The sequence below is a fragment of the Rhinolophus hipposideros genome, assembly GCF_964194185.1.
Source record: "Rhinolophus hipposideros genome assembly, chromosome: 6".
NCBI lineage: Eukaryota > Metazoa > Chordata > Mammalia > Chiroptera > Rhinolophidae > Rhinolophus > Rhinolophus hipposideros.
This window is the reverse complement of record NC_138052.1, coordinates 95,596,264-95,618,667: the sequence shown is the minus strand read 5'-3', so window position 1 is coordinate 95,618,667 and position 22,404 is coordinate 95,596,264. Positions and strand designations below refer to the sequence as shown.

General features: G+C 49.5%; 1 protein-coding gene across 1 annotated transcript in view; it reads right to left on the bottom strand.

Moving 5' to 3' along the window:
* Positions 1–22,404, bottom strand: part of INPP5D (inositol polyphosphate-5-phosphatase D) — a 107,796-nt gene that overhangs the window by 28,004 nt on the left and 57,388 nt on the right. Inside the window, exons 7-15 of the mRNA XM_081052373.1 lie at positions 18,646–18,726; positions 18,401–18,472; positions 17,286–17,409; positions 7,960–8,066; positions 5,976–6,078; positions 3,672–3,868; positions 3,125–3,242; positions 714–810; positions 8–146 (exon numbers count right to left, since the gene is read on the bottom strand). Coding sequence (XP_080908499.1) covers positions 8–146; positions 714–810; positions 3,125–3,242; positions 3,672–3,868; positions 5,976–6,078; positions 7,960–8,066; positions 17,286–17,409; positions 18,401–18,472; positions 18,646–18,726 — 1,038 coding nt within the window. The remainder of the gene's footprint in view (positions 1–7; positions 147–713; positions 811–3,124; positions 3,243–3,671; positions 3,869–5,975; positions 6,079–7,959; positions 8,067–17,285; positions 17,410–18,400; positions 18,473–18,645; positions 18,727–22,404) is intronic.

Below are 22,404 nucleotides of genomic sequence, written 5' to 3'. Positions count from 1 at the left end.
TCCTTACCCAGGTGGGCAGCTCCACACGATAGTTGAGATCCCCAAGCCAAAAGAGGTGAGTGAAGCGGTGAGTAATGTTAAAGGGACTCAGTTTCTTGTCTCCCAGAGCCAGGAACCGGAGAATGTTCATGTAGTTTTGGTTTCGCCTAATTAAATGACCACGCAGTCATCTTAGCACAGTGCTCCCCATTCCACCGTGGCAGGAAATCAGAGGGGATGTTGGGGGTGCTGAAACTCAACTCTCCGGGCCCTGCTGCAACAAAGCACCTTTATGTGCAGGTGGGGCAAAGGGCCTTTCACGCTTAACTGGGAACACAGGGCACGGGCTCTGAGAACATCTACTCTGCAGGCAGTCAGAGCCGTGACTACTCTAGATGGCTGTCTTCACGACTGGGCCACCAATAGGTGAAACGGGCTTTGATGAGAAGGGTGCTCCAGATGAGGTTTTTCCCTTTAGAAAGGAGTGGTAGTTAGGAGTCTACTAGGTTAACAACACAAGGAAATGTCCGTCTGTCCTTCAGACAAGATCTATGCACAGGAGTCACCACTGTGCTGCAGTTGCCTTTGATGAGACGATGGGAAAAGACCCGAGAGGCCAACAGGTCAGGGTCCTAGCCCAGGGCCGAGCAATCACTATGGTGTCTGGTCGGGGGTGTGAGGTCCGCCTGGGTAAACAACCCCAATGCAGGCTTTCCAGGAATGAATGCCATTACCTGAGTTTCTTTTCGCTTCCGGAAGTCAAGTGGCTGTTGACAAACCCCAAGGAAGTTCCGTTGAACATGAATGACACGCCCACGGCTCCCTTGTTCCCTAAAGGGAAGGGAGAAGGAAGAAGTCAGAGTACCAGGCAGACCCGCCGAGTGGCAGGAAATCAAGGTGAGGCACGGTAAGTACTAAAGAGTGGGAGAAGCAAATGTGGGAAAGTGGAGCAAAGGAAGAAAGCATGACAGCTTCATTTGGGGAGGGAGATGGGACAGATACCAGGGAATAGGAACTGAGATTCTTCCAGGCCGAGAAAACAGGGTGAATGAATGGCCAGCAGCCTTGGGGTTCTCCACAGGGCCCAGGGAGGAGGCTGCTGATGAACACATCCTGGCATCTCCCTGCAAAGGGGCTATCAGTCACTCCACGTGCCAAGCAGGCAGGAACTGAGATGCAGCCAGAAACCTTGGGAAGAAGATTCAGGAGGAGCCAGGGCCGGGTGGTCTGACCTCCTTCCCACCCAGCTAACTCCAGGTTCCCGGTGAGACCAAAATCCACACTGAAGCCATCTCTTTTTCAGTCAGTTTTACTCTATCCTGGACTAGTGGTTGTCCAAGTGTGTTCCCTGGACCAGCAGGAGCAGCAGCAGTCACCTGGGAACTTGTGGGAAGTGCACATTCTCAGGCCCCAACCTTGACCTGCTGAATCAGCAACTTTGGGGGTGGGGCACAGTGATCAGTACTTAACAAGTCCTCTAGGTCAGGGGCGGGCCAACGCTGGCCCACCGACAGCTAAAATGGTTTTCATGTTTCTAAATAGTTGGAAAAAATCAAAAGAATATTTTGTGACACAGTAAAATGATATGAAATTTAAGTTTCACAACCATAAATAACATTTTATTAGAACACAGCTACACCCAGAGACAGAGTTGCGTAGCTCTGACAAAGACTGCATGAGCTGCAAAGCCAGCAATATTTACTATCTGCCTCGTTAGAGAAAGTTTGTCAACCTCCATTCTAGGTAATTCTGGCACATGCTGAATTCTGAGTACCTGCTCGGTCCAATACAATAGCTGCAAGCCTACTCATTGAGCCTGTGAAATGCAGCTGGTCCAAACTGAGATGGGCTATAAATGTAAAAGACACATCAGAATTAGAAGCCTCAGTAAGAAAAGCAGAATGTGCACTACCTGATAATTTTCTTTACGAATACCTATTGAAATGGTCATGTTTTGAATGTATGAGGTCTGATAAAATGTACTATTAAAACTGACTTCACCTGTTCCCTTTTCCTTTCTTTCATGGGCTACTAGGAAATTTAAAATGACGCACAGACTCCCATTCTGTCTGGGCTAGACGGGGCTGCGTAGAGCAGCCCACCCTCCACTCATGCACCGAAGGACCTTGGGGATCATCCCCTCTGCGTCCTGGGGGAGGGGCCCAGTGGGGGCAGCGGGCAGCCCAGGCAGGGATGGAACAAGGACCAGAGGAGGTTCCTGAGCAGCCGAAGGGCGTGGGCTTCAGAACAGGGCAGCCACTGTGACAGGAAGGAAGGAGGGACCAGTGGGTGTGGACACGGGCAGCGTGCGGTTTGTCAGCAGAAAAGCTGAGCTTTCACGTTCAGTTGTAGCAATCCTTCTATTTCCTGTTATCTCTGAGACCGTCCTGTCCCTGACTCCAAACCACCAGAACAACTGGCCTCGCCCTCACCTCCACCCACGGCCCATGTGGGCGCACCTGCCACACACGCTCACAGACAGACTCACATATATAGACTTGCACACACTCACACTCAGTTACACCCACAGACTCACACTCACATACTCATGCAGTCTTCCACTCTTATGTCAATACTCTGAGGCACCCTGCTTGGTCCCACTGGCTCACAGCTGATACCAGTGTTTCACATCCCACCTGAGTCGGTCTTGGTCTAAACCAGGGCTCTGCAACCTACACCAGTGGCCACATCGAGCCCACAGCCTGTGTTGCTAATAAAATTTTATATAACAGCCCTTCCCATTCATTCCACATGTCTGTGTTTGCTTTTGTGTGACATCAGCGAGGATGAGAAGTGACAAAGCCTCAATATTTACTCTCTGGCCCTTGACAGCAAGTCTGTAGTCCCCTGTCCTAGGTCCCTGCCACTCAAGGTGGGGCTCAGGGACCAGCAGCATTGACACACCGGATGCTTGCTGGAAACACAGACCGTCAGGCTCCACCTCGGACCTGCTGAATCAGAACCTGCCTTTCTGCCAGTACCCAGAAGCACTGGTGTCAACCCTGGTGAGTCTTAGCTGGGGGGGACAGCCACCCGGTTTGCCCAGGACACGAGACTCAGTTTTCAATTCGGGACGTCCCTGTTGGCCAGGACTGGATGGACGCGGTTGTCCGCAGGTGTGCTCTGAAGAAAACTCCCTGCTCACCCAGTGTGTTGGCGATGCCTGTCTTCACATTGTCGGTGCAGATATGGCTGATCCGGTTCTCGTGCTCCGGCTTGGCCAGTACCACAATGCGAATGTTCCAGAGGGTGTGGATGGCAATCTGGTGGGAAGGACATTGTTGTGACCCTCGAGGGCGCAGGGCCTGACCCCAGCCCTCACCTCCCGGGTATGGGGTTCCCGCTCTGTAATCTCTTTGGGGGCGCCTAAGGATGTCCCACAGATGAGACAAAGTATCCTAAAGACGAAAGCCAGGATGACGAGGCTGATGAAGGAAGGGTGCTCTACAAGCACAGGCAGGGGTGAGGAAGGACACCAGTGATGTTTCTGCAATGCCCATGGACCCCATCGATGCCTGAATACAGGTGCCCTCTCCGGCCCTGGAAGTGAGGGGACCACTGAGCACGTATGCATGTTTGGAAGCTGAGAGGCAATAGGCCGAGCCCGCCCTTGCCTCTGAGACACTCCTGGCTGGCTTTGCACAAAGCCCACTGCCCCTGAGTCCCACCCAGGGCCGTGGCCAGCTGCTCACTGTTTTAAAAGTCATGCTGGTGACTTCTTGCAGGGAGTGTCTGAGTATCTCCAGCCACTCCTTCTCTCCCAGGGGGTCCTCCTGGGTGCCAATCACATAGATGTCGTGGGGGATATAATCAGCAGAGTCATCCCGCGTCTTTCCCTGCCCCTTGGAGAGAAACCAGGACGTGATCTTCTTGGGAGGGGGGGCGTTACCTTCAACAGCAAAACCCAACACCAAGTGAGTCATTGGTACATCAGAAAAATGCAAAACAGAGGTGGGGGGAACATTGGGGTGGGGGGAATCACAGTCACGACAACCATTAAGGCCCCCCAACAAAATACCGTAGATGGAGAACTAGGTACCACTATCCCCCCAGGTGTCAGGCAGGGTCAGAGGTCAGTCACATGTCTTTTTAAAGATAATGTTGTTTCAAAGACTAGAAACACTAGAAGATTCCATGTGGTGTCTGAAAGTAGTTGCACAAGATGTCAACACCAGCTAGTCTTTGGGGTGACATCAGTAATTGAGACAGACTCTTTGAGGATTTTACATTCTGGTGGCCAGATGGCCCAGTACGTTGGCAGGTTTAGGATGGGGTTTCTAGCCTACGGTTGGGAGCCAACAATGGCTTCCTTGCAAGAGACCTCAGCCAAGATCTGAGAGATGTGAGGGTGTCAGGCAAAGAAACAGGAGTGTGGAGAGCCGCCCCACTCCAATTTCGAAAAATGAGTTGAAGTAGCTCAATAAGGACACAATGAAAGATTGATCTCTCCTCTCAATGCCCTGGAAGGTTGAGGAAACTCTTTCCCCAAAGACGTAACCTTCTTGGCTCACAAGTGCCAAAAAGCCAAGAACTGAAGTACTGTGACTACCCGAGTTCTGCTGCCCCTGGGGCTCACGGTGGGAGGGTGAACACTGGGGGCTGGTGGTCTCTGCCTGGGGAGACCCTCCCACCCTGCGCTGTGAAGCCGGCTCCTTCACATTGTCTTCTGTGTGAGATCGTCCCCTGCCGTTGTGCAACGGACTTCAGCAGGCCCAGTCAAATCTAGACCTCTGTGCTCACAGAGGAAAACATGGAAAGGGGCCATGTGCCCACGTGCATGACCCCGAGTGTGAGAGCTGGCGAGATCAGGGGGCCAACAGGAAACACTGGAGGGGACACATGGGGAGGAAGGACACCAGGATGTGAGCCAGAGTACTACAGCAGTGCCACCGTGGCCCTGGACTGTCTGGGCATGATGGCCTGGGAGGGGCTGGCAGCTTCTGGAGTCAGGGTCAGGAGCTCTGGACTTCCCTGCCAGAAGCCTGGCCCACCCTCCACTCAGGGGACAGGCCAGGAGTCACACACTGTTTTCATTTTCAGCAAATGGCTGCTGCTCACCTGCTTCCTCCCAGATCCCCTGTGTCGAAAGGGGAGAGGCCCTGACTCTGCTCAGGACCAGGTGGGGGAGACAGACACCCCGTTAAATTCGAATCTTGGATGAACAACAGATAATTTTTAGAATAAGTATGTCCTATGTAATATCTGTCTACCTGAAATTCAAATTCAACTGGATAGCCTGTATCTACTTATTTTTTCATTGCCAGCTGAACACTTACACTAAATAATTACTTAGCATAATTTATATTCAGTATATAAGCATATATTGGTATAAATATATAGTACATATATTTAGTACAATATATATTTGGTATTTAGTACTTATTTCTAGCTGAATAGTTACACTAAATAATTATTTAGTGCAATATATATTTGGTATATTGCATTTATATATTTAGTGTATAATATGTATTAGTATGTAAATATTATAACGTATACACTTAGCATAATATATTTTTAGTGTGTGTGTGTATTTATTTCTAGCCAGACACCTAACTAAACATTATTTGTTTATAAGAAATTCAAATTTAATTTGGCATCCTCTCCTCTCTGTCTCTCTGTCTCTCTCTCTCTCTCTCTCTCTCTGGCAATGCTGCTCAGGGGAAAAGTTCTTTCTGCAGGCCTGGGCCCCTAGACGAGTTGCCTAAGGCTGGCAGGTACCCAAGGGCCCCTTCACCTAGATGTTCAGGCTCTCTACATCAAACTTTCCAACTTAGATGTGCAACGTCACCCACTTCAGCAGCACTGCAGGTGTGAGAGTCCTAGAGCTCATTCCTTTTACCCAGGGTCTCAGGAACAGGGTGCAATTCCCTAGAACTGTGGCTGCGCCGATGGGCTGAGGGCTGGGGATGGGGGAGACAGGCGTGCCCTGCCGTTGGAGGATGCCTGTGGCAGGAAGCGGAACCCAAGGGGAGGCGACGGGAGGCGATCCAACCTACCCATGTTCCAGGTGCCGATGAAGATGGTGATCATGTCAGGCTCCGGCTGCTCCGAGTGCTTGTTCTTCATCTGCTGGAGGAGCTGGCAGAAGCCTTCTCTCTTCTAGGGATTCAAGTGCAGACAGACTCAGAAAGGCCTCTGCCTTCCTGCACCTTTCCCTTTCAAAGGGCTCGTCAGCTTCAAGAACACTGATGGGGCACAAGTCGGTGCAAACTTCCAGGAGGACACTCAGGAAATATGTGTCCAAAGTCTAAGCAAGTGGCTTCTCTGTGAGTCAGCCATTCTGCTGCAAGGACCTGACTCTAAGAAAATGTTCAGGAACCGAACAAAGACCCAACCATACCATGGGAACTGCAGCACACGTTTCCAAATGGGAGAAATTAGATGCAAACTTAATGTCCAATCTTAGGAAATGAATTGATTATCATATTATGGGTCATCCATATGCTAGAACACCACAGAGTTTTTAAATGTTGGTGCAGAAATACTCTATCAACAAGAATAGATGGTCAAAATATAGTGTTGAGTATGAAGGGCCAATTGATAAAACATTATGAAGAGCATCATCGCATTTTTATTTTTCTTTTAATCCGGAACTATATAATCTAAGGTTTATTAGTGGTATACGGGTGTTTCTATTTTAAATTTTTTGCCTATTTGTAACTTTTTCACCAATGAGAATAGATTACTTGTTTAATGAAAGACCATTTAAACAAACTAATTGAAAAGGAAAGAACACATGAAGGCTGTCATAGCCCCTTTAATACTAAGTCTTCATTTAGTTGTCCTGGGTACGCAGCGGGGCACAGAGCAATGCAGGCTCTTGTAGCGTACAGTCAAATATAGTAAATACACATACATAAAAATTTGGGATTATACCATATGAAATTACCAATATTTACTTGTTCCAGGCCTACCAAGATGGCAATTTCATATGATTCATCCTAATAATTGCAAATCTCAAGAACTCCCTTCTGAAGAAACCAACTCACAAAGATGGCTGTCTTTATGGAAACCTGCCTTTCGTTAGGGATGGCTCAAAATCTGGTGCCTCCATTTACTGTTGTGTCTCAATCCTGAGCTTGCAGCAATGGGCAACACTGAGTTTTGGACCTATGTCCCTGTGTCCAGAACGATGCCCAGCCAGGCTCCACCTTCCGTCACCTGTCTGGCCCCCACTTCCTTGTTTCTCCTAGCCCCTTCTCTATCTTCTCTCCCAGGCCTTCCCACCCTCTTGGCCAGTTCTGGGCACCCCCAGCCCTCCCACTGGCCTCCTACCAGCCCAGCCCTGCCACTTCGCCCACAGGGCAGGTGGTGGGGGCTGTCCTTGTGAACATGAACTGGGAGCCCTTGTCCCCCAGCCTTGCCATGTGCCGACCTGATGTGGTGGGAGCCCTTTGTGCCCTGCCTCATAGGCACCGTACACTGGAGGACAAACAGTAAGGCTGTGATGGTGGGTTTCATCCCCTGGTTGGCACATCAGAGAAGGGATCAGGTCACAGAGAACCCTGCTCTGGCCGTACAGAGGCCCACCGGGACACTGGAAGACCCCAAGCTTTCCATCAGCCCACACCACCTCTTACCCCAAGAGCCAATCCTGGCAGGGCGTCTCATTTCTGCAGAGTGAGTAAAGTGTAGAAAAGGAGGGAGCACTGCCCTTCCAGGGTGCCCCAGAGGGCTTCGCAGCCCAGAGAAGCTGAAGGCCTCCCAATGGGGTTGGGGGCTGGGTAGACACAATGATAAACGATGTACCCTCCCGAGCAGCCAGTGTGGTAGAAGGGGAAAACAGAGCTGCTGCTCCGCAAATCCCAGCTGGCCTGCAACGTGACCCCTCTCCTTTTCGGGCTCAGCTCTCCCAGGTGGGAAATGGGTTGTGAGAACTGAGTGAGCTAATGGTGCAAGCTTCCAGGCACAGAGCCAGCCTCGGAAAACATGTGTCCCTTACTCCCCTCTTGGCCATCTTAGTAGTATGTTGTCACTTACTTTGGAGTCAGCAAAAACATATTCCTTTCGCAGGGTCTTCTCCTTCTCTGTTTCCACCAAAATCACCAACTTGTTCAAAAACTTCTGAGACTTGATGAGCTGCAGGACTTAAGAGAAACAGAAGTTCATTTATTCATTCACCCACATTCATTCATTCGTCACCCAATATGTATAGAGTCTCTGATATGTATTCTGGCACCTATCTACAAGGCTGACTTTCCCATCCCCAGGCTGAGCACTAAACTGATGCTTGGTCTCCCAGATCCCTTTGCTCCTGGCTGTTCTTTCGGGGAGGGGCTCGTGCTTGGGAATGGTGCTGCCTGGAAACAAGAGGTGGCCTGGCCAGAGCAGAGACAGCAGGACTTTCCATCTTGTCATAATCTTCCCTCTCTCCTTTCCCTCTCTTTATCTCTCTCTCTCCCCGCTACCTCCTTTCCTTTCTTTCTCTTCCTCCTTTCCTTCTTTTTCTTTGCTTTCATTTTATATCTAAAATATTTTTTACTTCTATTAATGATTAAAAGGCTCCAATTTTTCTACAAGATTTGTACACATAAAAGTATCCCCCAACCTCACCTCCCTCCAATGTTCTGCTTCCTAGAAGCAACCACTTTCAGTTCTCTTAATGGATTCTTTTGGAATTTTATGTTGTGTCTCTAAATAGCATGCTTAGGTTGTTGTGTCCTGATTTTGGTTTTAGATTTTTCAATATTTCCTATTACATATTGACTTCCCACTATAGAAGATGAGGGTTTTGCTGTCTTTCACACATACAGCCTGTCCCCGCCTCGTCCTTACCCTCCCCCCACCAATGCATAATGTTACCCCCCCCCCCATCATCCTCTCAGTAATTATACCATTATTTTGGCCAGGTAAGTGGTCAGTGATTTTTATTATGACTATGGAAATGCTATTGACAGACAAGCTGATTGCTTTCCTTTGACTATACAACTCTGTTTTTCCTGGAGCTAATAATTGCCATGTTTTTTCATTGGTCCAAATTCTCTCAGTTTGTAACTCTCTTTTCTATGTGATCAAGCTGTTTCTCAGTTTCATCATCCCGAGGGAGCCTCTCCCAGGGCCCCTGGGTCTTCTCCTCTCTGGACAGGTGACCTCTGGGTCTGATGCACAATCATTATCTTCAGGTTTTACTTCCCATCATCCAGAAACCCATTCACCTGTCGCTCTTGCCTTGGATCCCATGTTTTTCTCTTTCTTGGTTTATGCCCCAGTTTTTGGTGGAACAAAATCTCTAGCAGCTTTTCAAGAAAAGGAGAATGGGTGATAAGTTTCTGGAGGCCTTGTATGTCTGGAAACGCTACCCTCATGCTTCACTAACAGAACTCTTGAGTTTGGAGGATCTTCCTCAGACTCTGGAGACCTTGCTCCATTCTAGTTTGTGGCACTGCTGCTGAGAAATTCAATCTTGTGCTGATCCGCCTGCAGGCAGAAGAGTTCCCGCGGCAGGCCCGCCTGCTGTCCTTGGAAAGCCTGCTTGCGAGGTGGCCCTTGGTTGGCATCTGGAACTTGGATTTGGGGAGGGTTCCCAGCATTCACTGACTGATAAAAGCGGCTCAGTGTGCCTAAACTGTACGAACAGTGCGGTATAGCCTGAACACCTGCTCTCCTCCTGGGAGTCTGGGATTTGGGTACGTGCCGGGCAGAGCGTAACCACGTGACCAGCCCCCAGTAAACCCCTGGGTGCTGAGCCCTTTGTGAGCTACCCCAGTAGACAGCACTTCACACGTGTTGTCCTTTTCCTTTTCTCCTATTTCCTCCTCTTCTTCTTCCCCCTCCTTCTTCATTTTTATTTTGTTCTCTGAATGCTCCTTTTAAAATAGCATTCTGTTGTTTCATGGTCCTATTACTTTTAACCTTCATACATTGTTTCCTCCAAGTTTTTTGTCTTTTTGCTTATTTTTGCCCTGAGTCTGAATGTCTCCTATTCCAGGCTTCCCTCCATTGTCTGGTGATCCTTGGCTGTCAGTTCTCACTTGGCAGTGAGAGATGGGGCCTGTTGAACAGGGCTTCTCCGCTGGGTGGTCTCATGGGCTGATTCACAGGGAAACCTCTTCATGGCAGTGTCTTTAGATTTTTGCCCCTGTGCTGGTCACGTGCTCCAGTGAAGAATCTTCTAGTCTCCTGCCTGCAGGGTGTGGGCCTGGCTGGCAGCATCCTGGGTCAGGCAGGGAGCCAGGCTGTGTCTCAGCATTCAGAAAGTGACGTTATTTAGTCGTCTGTTTCCAGCAGCTTCCCCTGCCCTCACCAGGCCTGGTGTCCCCTAGTCCTTTACCTTTTCTGGAGACTAAACCTCCAGTCTTCTGCCTAATGAATAAGGGGTAACCATGGTCTATGTGGAGTGGAGAGGGATCTGGTGGGTCTAACTCTTTTTAAACAGATTTTCATCCAATTCTGCCACTTATAGCCCCACCTTCACCCCCACTTCTAGGGGCCCCTGATGCTATCAATTCCTGAGCCCTTTGTGGGTTCTGTGGTATGAGTCAGGTGTCTCAGTTTTTCCAACTACTTGCTTAAAATTCAGCTTTTTTGGTTTCTATAAGTTGGTTACTATTATCCATCTGCTTTTTTTTTTTTTTCATTTTTTTGAGGGATAAAAGGGAGGTAGTGGAGAACAGTGTGTTTCTCCAGAGCCCCTCAGCTCCAAGTCGTTGTCCTTCAGTCTAGTTGTGGAGGGCGCAGCTCAGCTCCAAGTCCAGTCACCGTTTTCAATCTTTAGTTGCAGGAGGCACAGCCCACCATCCCACATGGGAATTGAACCAGCAACCTTGGTGTTGAGAGCTCGCGCTCTAACCAGCTGAGCCATCTGGCTGCCCCTCCATCTGCTCTTCAGCATTCAGAATATTGTTGTCATCATTTTCTCTCATTTTCTTTGACCTGTGAGCTTTGCCTTTAGAAAGGGAGCTGACGATAGTGTGTGTGTTTGGCTGCCATCTTGACTGCAAGTTCCACCCAGGGGACACTGCCGTCCCGTGTGCTCGGAAATCCCATCCTCCAGTCAGCAGCAAACATCTCATGTTGTGGTTCCTACTGGAGGTCCCAAGACTTTCCCAAATCTGCCACTATTCAGCCAGGTCTCCTTCCCTTTGAATTTCTGGTTTTCCTTGACATCCATTTGCAAGACTGTGTGGTTGCCCCCAGGATGTGACATCTTGCTTGATCAGGATTAATGTTTTAGCAGGGCCAGTAAGTGGCCCACCTGTTTCCACACTTAGTTAAATAAAACTAGAAGCTCTTTTGGTTCCTCTTTCCTCTGGTCCTCTTCCTCTCATCCATCAGCAGGTATGAGCGGTTTCACCTCCAACACATTCCCCATCTCAAGCCACCAATCTCCTGCCTGGCTACTACCATGGCCTCCTACTTGGTCCCCCCAGCTGCATCTACCCCCGGACATAATTTATTCTCAGCACAGCAGCCACAGTTCACTTTAAAGTGGGACCACACCACTGCCCTTCTTGAAACCTCCTAACGGTGGCTCAGCTCACCAAGCCCCCGTGACTCGTGCTCCGTCTCTGCGTCATCTAAGGCCCAGTCGCTTGGCTTTCTCCCACACCACGCTTTCTCCCGCCTTGGCACCTCTTTCCCTGGTGTTTGCACAGCCAGCAGCTTCTATACACTCAGGTGTCAGCTCAAATGACACTTCTCCATGACTGTCGGATCATCCTATTCAAATTCCCAGCCGAGAGTTCACCCCTGACTCTTTCCTGGTATATATATATATATATATTTGTGTACTTGTTTGCTTTCTCTGTGACTTGACGGTAACCTCCCTGGCTCGTTCACTTCCGCGTCCCCAGCACCTGGCACATACGAGTGGTAGCCACTCAGTGAGTGAATACATTATGATTTGCTCATACAGCAGCTGGCTTTTCCTGTGCATAGAAAGCCTTGATGCCAAAGCTACCAATGAATATGGTGCCTGGAAGAGGGCAAGGAAGTTCCAACACCTGCCACCAAAGCATTCCTCCTAGTGGGCAGCACGTTGCAGTGATAACCGTGACCGGAAGCTGTGTGCCAGGACTGGCTAAGGACGTGCCTCATCCCACTCGCCCCCACAGCAGCCCCCGAGGAACCCCTATTTAATAGACGTGGAAATGGAGGCTTCGAGTAGTTAAGTAACTTACTCAAGGTCTCACCATTATCAAGCCATGAAGCCAGGACACGAATCCACTACATCAAACCAGTTTACCCAACACTCTGCCTCTCAGTGACAGTTATAGAAGACACTTCAACAGGCAGCCACGTGAACTGTGTTATTTCAGTGGCCTGGAATTCACCCACTCATTCATTCATTCATTGACTCAGAACATATGTATTGATCACTTACTCTGTACCAAGCACTGTTCTAAACTCCGGGGATTTAGAAATGAATTAAAAAAGATCCACTTCTAGGCCTCTGTGGAACATGCGTTAATCGATTTGGGGGGGGGCAGGGATTTATGAGCAACGTTGCAAGCACCTCCATCAACTGGCAATCCCTGCTGGGTACCACATCCTGTGCAGATCCAGGGTCTGTAAGGTAAAGACCCTGCCAACTTTGGGGGAGGGAACTTGTGAACCAACAGGTAATTGTGTTTTGGTGTGACAGGTGCCATGACCGAGGGGGAGCTGGGCTCCACTGGTCTGGAGGGAGGAGAGAAGCAAGGAGGGTGGATTCCTCAGAGAGTCAAGGCCACCAGGCTCTGGGCATCCATGCTTCTCTTTTAAGGTCTCACAAACCCGCACTGTAATAGTCCATTCCTGACTGGACCTGGGTTTTCTCAGGGCCACGTATCTCCAGCTTGGCTTTCACCCATCCCTGATCTGACAGAAATTTTCCTTCCCCATTGTCCATAATTGCATGAAGGTGACTATTCACCCCTCTAGCGGTAAACCCGTCGGTTCTCTCCAGCCCTAGCTTTGGCATTCAAAGCCCTGCCCACATCTGAGACCCCATGCTCCTCTGCCCTTCCTTGTAGGACCACAAGTTACATGTGACTTCCCTAGCACCCTGCTCCATTCCTTGCACATGGAAGGAATGTGCACCCTGCTCCATTCCTTGCACATGCCACTGTCTCAGTGCTAGGACCCTCGCAAGCCTTGTGCTTGGTGAACTCCTTCAGAGACAGAGCCATCTCTGTGTAGAAAGCCTCCTTATACCAGCCCATGGCACAGCTAATCAGCCCTCCCCCAGGGCCCACCTGGCCTCAGACACATCCCAATGTGCTCACAGGTCAGCTTTCCCTTCGAACCTGCTAATTCTCTGACAGAGGGCTATAAGTCAGGGCTGGCCCATGGAAGATGCTCAGAAGGAAAATGCATTGAATGAAACTGGCCAAGAGTCCACAGTGCTTCTCAGAGCCCTGGGAGGTGTCTCTTTCAGCCCAGGAACCTCAAGTTTTTTTTTAGAGCAATCAGGCAGCCTTTGACAATCTCTTCATTCATCTTAGGTTTCTGTTTCTTCTTGTCAAAGCTGGGTCCACCCCTTTCAGTTGTAACTCACTTTCCACGACAGATAAGATCACCGCTGAACTGATCACTTTTAATGCAGCCCTCTCCTGCTCAAACCTTCAGTGAGTCCCCATTTCTCCTGCCCAACTTGGCAGTGGACAGCAGTCCTGCCCAACACTGTGACCTCAACTCTGCGTGAATATGACAGCTTGTCATGGTCCAGTGTCTAGGGACTTTATTTCCTGGTCCATCCTCTTTGCTGCTCTATTCTGCCTTCCTCACAGCTGTGTTGGAAGGATCATTATGACAATGATGGTGGTAGGAGCAGCCAGTTTTATCGAGCACCTACTGGAGGCCAGGTACTACATACTTTAATGCTTACGTATTTAAGACTCACAGCAGCCCTCCTCACATGCTACCATACTCATTTGTCAGAAGAGTAAACTGAGGACCATAGAGAGGACAGTAGACCAAAGTCACAAGTGGCTGAGCTGGGACTCAAGGCTGGACTTCTAACACCTCTCTGGGCGTCTACACTCTTTTGCTCACTGCACCCTACCTCCTACCCGAGGCTGGTCCCCACACTCCCAACCCACCTGCTGCCCTGAGAGTATCGCTCAGACCTTGGTGCCACACCCCAGGTGGGAGTCAGGAGCAGGAGGTTGCAGGATGGCGCAGGCCCAAGGGGGGCACATCTCCCTCCCCGTTCTCTGCCTGGACACTTTGCACGGGGCCAGTGCCTCTGCTGGACACATGTGAGCTGCTGTCACATGCACTAGCTTACCTACTCCCCAGGACAAGCCTCTGGGAAATCTAACATCATCATCATTATTATTATTACTATTCTCATTTCACAGATGAGAAAATGGAGGCACAGAGAGGTTAAGAAACCAGGCCAACGTGCTATAGCTAGCTAGTGCCAGAGCCTAGACTTGAACCTGGGCAGTCTAACCCCCGAGCCCATCTGTGCTCTTACCCTCTGTCCCACTGTGCCCAGCACAGCGTCTGACACCAAGTCGGTGTTGAGCACAGGATCTCCCTTCCCACCCTTCTGGAGATCTAACCCTAGGGGTTCCTACACAATGGGCATTATTGTAGGGCTTGGCTATTGGGCCAAATATCTACCATCCGAGTAACAGCTCAGGTGAGTGTTCTGAGGGGGTAAGGCTGTGGCTAGCGCCTTGGACCTGTGTGGGACGTGCCACCAGGTGTCTGCTTCAGGGCTAGTGTTGCTAACTCAGCACAATGTTCGAAGGTCACTCCAACTCAAAGGCTCAGTGACAGTAAGCCGACAGCATGGAATTGCAGCCTAGGCTCCCTCCAGGGCACCTGTGTGGCAAGGCTAATGCAGCAGGATTTTCCCAACTTTCCACTCTGGCCATCGGCAGTAGTTTCCATCCAACTAGAACCTGCCTCCAGGACATCCCATCCACATGTCAGACTTTTAACACAGATGACGAGAGTCCTCCGCTTCCAAATAGTAGGAAAAAGGAAATGCCTCTAGCTCAGGGTCTTATGGCCTTTTTTTTTTTCTTTCTTGTTTTTGCCTGTGACCTCAGGAAAAATATGTTTTACATGGTGACCCATGCACACAAATTTGCGTGTATGTGTGTAACACCAACACAAGTTTCATTAAAAAAAAAACATTTACCTTTACTCTCTACAAAATCACTTTGATATTTTCTGTCCTGGCCTTTTTTTGTCTATTCCCAAACTACTCTACTAAGGACAAAAGATGCTGTTCGTGCCTAGGGTTGCCAGGTAAAATACAAGATACCCAGTTCAATTTCGATTTCAGAAAAGGAATAAATTGTTACTATAAGTACGTTCCAAGTATTGCACAGGACATACTTGTACTAAAAAATAATTTGTTGCTTATCTGAGATTCAAATTTAACTGGGCATCCTGAATTTTTATTTGCTAAATCTGGCACCCTAGTAGTTATGCATTGCAAGGGATTTTGAGACCCCGAAGAATGAAGAATATTGTTTGTAGACCAGACAGACCTTGGCTTCAGGGCATCTGAAACCCTCCTGAAATGGAATACAAACTGTTGTGTGGAGGTGAGATTTTATCTGAGGGAAGAGTCCACAGCATTTGTCAAGTGTCACAGAGTAAACCTATCAGCTACACATGGAAAGAACCACTGGGGGCAAGTGTTGACACCCATCCGCCAGAACCAGGGGGCTGGGGGGTCTCTCAGGAAACTCAGTGCTTTTTCCAAGTGTTCTCCTCCACTCTGCTGGGATCACTGGCCCCATGGGGCCCCCAGCCAGGCGCTGGCATCCCCCTGCTTCCCACGACCCTGCATGGCCTCCCTGGGCCCTTGGCATGCCAGCCCCTCTGGGGACCCAATGCTGTGGGTTAACCAGGTCTGGTACACAGATATCCTCTTAGCACCATCTTTCTTCCACTTGGTCTAGGCTGTCTGCAAGTCCTCAGTTCCACAGCGAAGCAACTCCTGCCACTGTCCTCCCAGCCGGGGGACACTCCATCCCAGGTGGTTTCTACTAAGTCATGCTCCCCCATGCCCTTCCTTTTGACGCCTAGCCCTGCATGCACCTTCCCCCTCCCACCCAAATGACAACAATGGCAGCGTTTACTGATCACCTACTAAGTACCCCGCTCTGTGCTGAGTCTTGTGCTTGTGTCACAACTTTGCCACCTACCAGCTGAGTTACCAAGAGCAAGTGAAAAAGTTTCCTTATCTGTAAAGTTACTTTCCTCAAAAAGTCTTTGTGATGATAAGATTAAGTAAGGAAATGAGCCTCAGAAAATAGTACGTTATTATACATTGGTTACCCTCATTGTGCAAATGGGGAAACTGAGGCATGGAGCAGTCCCCTCCCTGGCAGGCAGGCTCTCAGTCCAGGCAGCAGATATCAGGTCCCCGTCTTTGCACTTTTCACGCTCTGCTCTGTTGCCATCCGAACCCCCTCCTACAGGAGCCTCTCTGCAGAGTGTCTCTTCCCACTGACCTCTGGCCACACTGCCCGGCTCTCATTGGCCGTCCTCCCCAGCGGGGCTGCCAACTCAAGGTTCTGCGCCCTCGACACCGCCTCCCGCCCATTACTGTCTGCCCCATTACCCTGTCTGTTTTCTTCACAGCATTTAATGAGGAGCTGAAATCGCCGTAGTGATAAACTTATTCGAGCATGTATTGGCCACTCGATGCTCTGGAATGTGAATTCCACGTGGGCTAAGGCCTCATCTATCTGTTTGTCCTGGATCCTCGTGCCTGGCCCAAAGCAACTTCTCCACAAGCATCTGGTGTGTGAACATTCCCCTTTTACTGGTAAGTTTACTCGATGGTGCAAAAGGCAGAGCCTCAGGTACTCAGAGTGGCTCCTACATGCCAGGCTCTTTCCTAAGGACCCTTACATGGAGATTATTCACTTCATCCTTATCATCCCCATTTTACAGATGACGAAACTGGGGCCTAGAACGGTTACGTGATGTGTCCAGGTCCACAGCTGCTAAGAGGTGGAGCTGGGATGTTGGTTGCAGAGCCCGGGCATTTGAAACTACCTTTCAGTTTGTACTACAGTAAAGATACTGCCTGGTTTGGGACACGTACCTTACATGTGCAGGGCCCTGGGCCAGGCCCTGGGAGGAGATCTAGTGGGGAGGAATGCATCACAGAATTGCTACATGTCCCCAGGATTCAGAGGAAGGAGGCGGAATGGCCAGAGTAGGCCTCAGGTAGGCGGGGTCATGAGAGGTGGGCCCCAGAGCTGGGTGGGGCTTCCATAGGCAGGCGGGTGTCCTAGCACACGGCTGGGATGTCCCTGGCCAGACTTGCTTCTCTAGCAGCCTGCTACTGGCGGGTCATCTGTAAGGGCACTAGCAGTGAGAGCATGGTGGGCGTGACGGGCTCTTACTTTTCTTGTGGCTGTAGAACTTGTCCTCAGAACCATCCTTGGACTTCTTAATGATCAGTTTCCCCATCTCAACATCGACTTTAAGCTGTACTTTCTGAGGAATCCCCAGAGACTCTGACTTCACCTGCAAAGAGAAAGAGGAAGAGGAGGAAGAAGAGGGAGGAAGAAGGAGGGGAAGAGGAGGGAGATGTCGGTCATCCCTTCTCTGTCCAGACTTTCCTGGTGCCAACCGTGAGCCTCTAGTCTGTGAGGCTGGACAGCCCTTGGGTCGCACCCCAGGACCACATGCTCACGGTTCCACTGTCGGCTCCCGAAAGTCACTAAAATGTGGGAAGGAGCCGAGCTAGCCCACTGTGTGCACATCAGCCATCTGCCAACAGGTGTGATGGAGAAAACGATAACTGCTGGCAAATGATTCATTTACCGCTTAATTTGACAATGCTCGTTCATCTGATGTGTCATCTACTTCCAGAAAGGATTTTGGTCATAACTTTTTAAGCGCCTGGGCCTGTTACAACCCATAATTGAACAATGACTGATAATAATTAGGAAAAAGACAATTGCCATGCTCAGAAGATGGAAATATAGCCTAATACAGAATTGTCATCAGGGCTAGAAAGGACTTGGGGGAGGTCATAAGGGGTGTCTCGTCCTGTGTTTCTGAATGTGGGATCAGAGCCATGATGGATATACAAGAATCTCTGAGGATAATTAAGAAAAACAAATTTCTGGCCCAGAGCCTGGAGATTCTACTCAGTCACCCTAGGGGAAATCATGGGAGTCGTATATTTTCCTCATCCTCCCTTCAGGCACTATATAGCCAGTTTGGGGGTGCCCATTTGATGTCACTCACGGCCCCTGTTTGGAGAAGAACAAAGTTTAAGGCATCTTGAGCCAAGTAGCTCTTTCCTGGGGAGCCTCCCTGTGAGGGAGTTTCCACAGATTCATCTGGCGCCCATTCTAATGTTTAAGCGTCGTCACGAGTGGTTCCATTGACCCCCATTCCCGGCAGCTGGGCTCATTGCCTTTGTTTAGGTGAGCCAAAAGCCCTCCTTCCACAGGGGTAGAATGTCCCCCAGCTTCCAACTGGGAAGCACAAGGGTATAGCCACTTACCTCAAAAGTAACTGGAGGGATGAGGGAGCGCCGATGGGGCGACTCGGGACCCTCATGCAGCAAGGCTTTCACCTGTGGGCACAAATGCACAAGGTCCTTGAGCTGGGAGGTGAAGGGAAGGCGGCAGGCATCCTTTGGGACAGAGGCAAAGGGAGCACAGAGTCTGCACTCCTGGGCATTCTCTGACGGAAAGGGGACCACGGAGAAGCCAAGAGAAGCTGCAGGACCCCCCCCCCCCCAAGTACCTTATCTTCAATAGAGGACAGTAGACTTGTCAGTTGGCTGAGCTTGGTCACCATGTTGATGGGATTGGCCTCACCACACACCTGAGAAATGAGCAAATAAGGATGCATTCACTGAGTACAGGCCACCGAGAGGTGGTATGCTGGGCGCTTCCCACGTTTCATCTCATTTCATCCCCCAAAACCCTGTAAGTACTATGATTATCCCCCTTTGCAGATGAGGAAACCAGGGATATCACCAATCATCTCACAATTATGGCCAAAAAAGAAGTCTTCATTTCTTCTTCTTTCTAAATCCGCTTCTGCCCCAGTAACTCTCACCTCATCCACTCATTTGCTGATACCAAACTCTAGGATTGGCTTCAGTATTAATTACCTTCCCTCCTCCTGTATCTACTGCATCGTTGCTCCTACTTTTCCTAAATATAGCCATCCCACCACTTAAAACCCCAGTCTAGTTGCTTCCCACTGCTGGTAGAAAATTGTCCAGACTCCTCATCCTGTCCTGTAAGACTGTACGAACTAACCCCGCCCCCAGCCACTCTCACACTCACTTCCCATCTGCCCATGGCCTTGAGCTATACTTTCTGAGGAATCCCCAGAGATGTGGATTTCACGTGGGAAAGTCACCCTCTTGTCACTCAGGTCTCAGATCCACAAAGAGGTCTACTCTGACCATGCCACCTAAGGTCGCCACCAGGTCATCTGTATCACAGACCCCTGCTTTGTTTTCTATCAATCACCGTGATCACTGATTTGTTCATTGTGTGTTTCCCTGCCGGAATGTCAGCTCCGTGAGAATCGGGACCATGAGGGCCATGTTCAGTGCTGCGACCTGGCCAGTGAAGATGCTCAGTAAAGTTGTCCCATGCATGCATGAGACCCAGAGAGCTGGAGTTACCTGTCGGAAGTCACACAGCTAGCAAATGGCAGAGCAGAGCTTAAATCCTATTGGCCCGGCACTGAGTCCACAATCTCAAGCATTTATGCACAGAACGAACATTTACAAAGCATCTATTCCGTGCCAGAGGTACAGCGTTAATAAGATACCATCCCTGCCCTCCAGAAGCAGGACGAGAACACCAGACATACGTATGACTAACTCGAATACCTAGCAGCACAGAATGAGGGTTATCACCAACCAGGTGATGTCCCTTTACTCAACCCCTTGCTTACAACGTCAGCCAAGCTACGCTTGCTTTTGACCCAGCCACTTTAGTATAGGGCATCTGCCGTCACCAACCACCATCACGTCTGCCGCTGCCATCACTTCTATCATCAGCAGCATCGCCACCATTCCCACCCCCACCACGACCACTATCACCTCCCTCAGCACCATCACCTCCAACCACCAGCCATCACTCCCCACCACAACTGTCACCATCGTCATCACAGCAGTTCAGATCTGTCAACACTTTCTCTGACTACCTCTTGGTCTTGCCCTTGCTCCTTAATAAAGCTTGTAGTCTATGGCTACCATGATCAGGGGAAAGGCTTAAAGGAGCGGAAGGAGACTCCGGTAAGAGCAGAAAAGCTGGTAGTACATGGGAGAGTTCAGGATCCCCTTGTCTGAGGGTGGTTTTTCTCAAAGAAGACTGAAAAGTACAGATTTCAAGCTCCTTTGTTCTCCCTCTTGGACACTTGGAATTACCTGCTTGCCACCTTGGACAGTCACTCCTGGCAATTTTAGGCTGGTGTCTCCTCCCCGCACTCTCTGAATCTGTGTCTTTTGGGGCAGGTGTTTTAAAAACTTACAAAGTATCAATTAAGTTACCGACAAACAAACGGGAGTGAGTTCTTGGAACAGAAGGTATGAGAACAATGCTGGAGCCTTGTCTGTTTGCCTCTTATTCGGCAGAACGCATATGAGGCTCTGATGAATTCTTACACTGTGCCAAGCATATTTTGAATGTAGTCACTCATCTAATCCACATATGTATTGATTCTTCTAGTCCTTGTTCTGCAGATGGGGAAATTGAGTCAGAGTGGTGAGTCAACTTGCCAAAGGTCACACAGCTAGTGCACCCCTGAGATCTGAATGGAGATCTAGCCCAGTGGTTCTCAGCTGGTGGCAATTTGACAATGTCTGCAGACATTTGGGATTGTCACAACTGAGGTATACTAATGGCATCCAGTGGGTAGACGCCAGCATGCGTGAACAACCTACAGTGCACAGGACAGTGCCCTGCAACAAAGAACGATCCAGCCTCAAATGTCACGAGAATGCAGGTTGAGGCATAGTTCACAGCCCAGCCTAGAGGTGTGTGCATTGGTCTGAGTGTCACCTGCAGGTTTACATAAACTGGCCCCGTTTTTCACTTGGCTTTTCAGTTGAACTTTTCAAAGGAGGATGTGGGCTCCAAGGTTAAGAACCTCTCTTTTCTCATCACACAGTGCAGATCCAAGGCTCTCCCCAACCCTCAGGCCAGCAGTCATTTTGATAATTTCACATTTTGTACCTCCCAGCAGTTCTCAAATAAATTCCACAGAGGGGCCTGGGGGTACCCATCTTGTGTTGCCCACCTAAGGGCAAGGGCCTAGTGATGGTAAGAATTGCAACATCATTTACTCCTTATGTGAAGGAGTCCAACCCTGCAGTGATGGACAGTACTATCCCCAATTCACAGATGAGGAAACTAAGGAGCAGCGAGGTGAGTCAGATTGAACTAGAAGTTTCTGATCCAGGGGACAGAGTCCTTTACCTCAGGCAGCATCGGAACTGCCTCCTCCATTTGTGAGCTGAAGGCATCAAGAATGCCATTTTCTGCTTTTCTTTGAGCATCAGGGTCTTATAGGGAAGGTAAGAGCAAAAGCCCTTTCTCTACCTCCACGTCCACAGCCACCGTCCATTCCTTGGCTGCTCTGTCCTGCCACCAATTGCAAATGTTGGCTGGAGGGGCAGCCCGCCCAGTGACTGCTGTCAGCTTAGCCTTCTGGGAGCTTCTCCCTCTTCAAATCTACTTCAGAAACTCAGGTGTGTGGTCTCCTAGTCAAACCATTTAAATTTGCAGTATCCGGCAGGGCCCTGGCTTTGTCTAGACTTGTTCTTACTTTCCTAGAAATTAACCCATCATTCAGTTGGAGGAAAGCAAAATTAGCTCCCATTTTCTGATGAATTTTTAAGTTGTACACATAAAACATACATACATTTTCTCACTAAAAAACTCAATTAAACAATACAGTCAAATCCAAAGTTCCTCTTGGACCAGCTTCCTTCTCCCCACTTCTATGGCCCCCCAATCCCAACATGGTAACCAGAGTTGCCCTTTGGGGATAAATCCTTCTGCTCCGATTTCTATGTCATAGTTTATATACCGTTGTTTTTGTTTGTTTGTTTTCACCCAACAGTATGTCTTGGACGTCTTCCCACATCAGTGCATCCACCTTAGAAAATTCTGTCCCATAGTCTACAACTCTCTATGTCTGTTTGGTTTCCAATGTTCTTGCTTTCAGAGACAAAGCCACAATAAACATCTGTGTCAACATCTCCTTGTCTCTAAGACAACTGCCTACGTATAGAACTGCTTGAAGGATACTGCATTTAACATGTTCATGGAGGGCCCAGGGCAGGTCTCCCCCCTATATCCCACAATGGCCTTTTGATCATTTCCAACCAAGGTCACCCGAGAGGCAGCAGGAGGGGAGGAGCCCTGACTCTCCCCTGGGCTCCTAAAAGCAGGATCTCCATGGATAGGAGCCCTCCCTGCTCCTGAGGCTGAGACACCTCATCACAAGAGTTAAACAACCCAGTGGGAGAAAGCC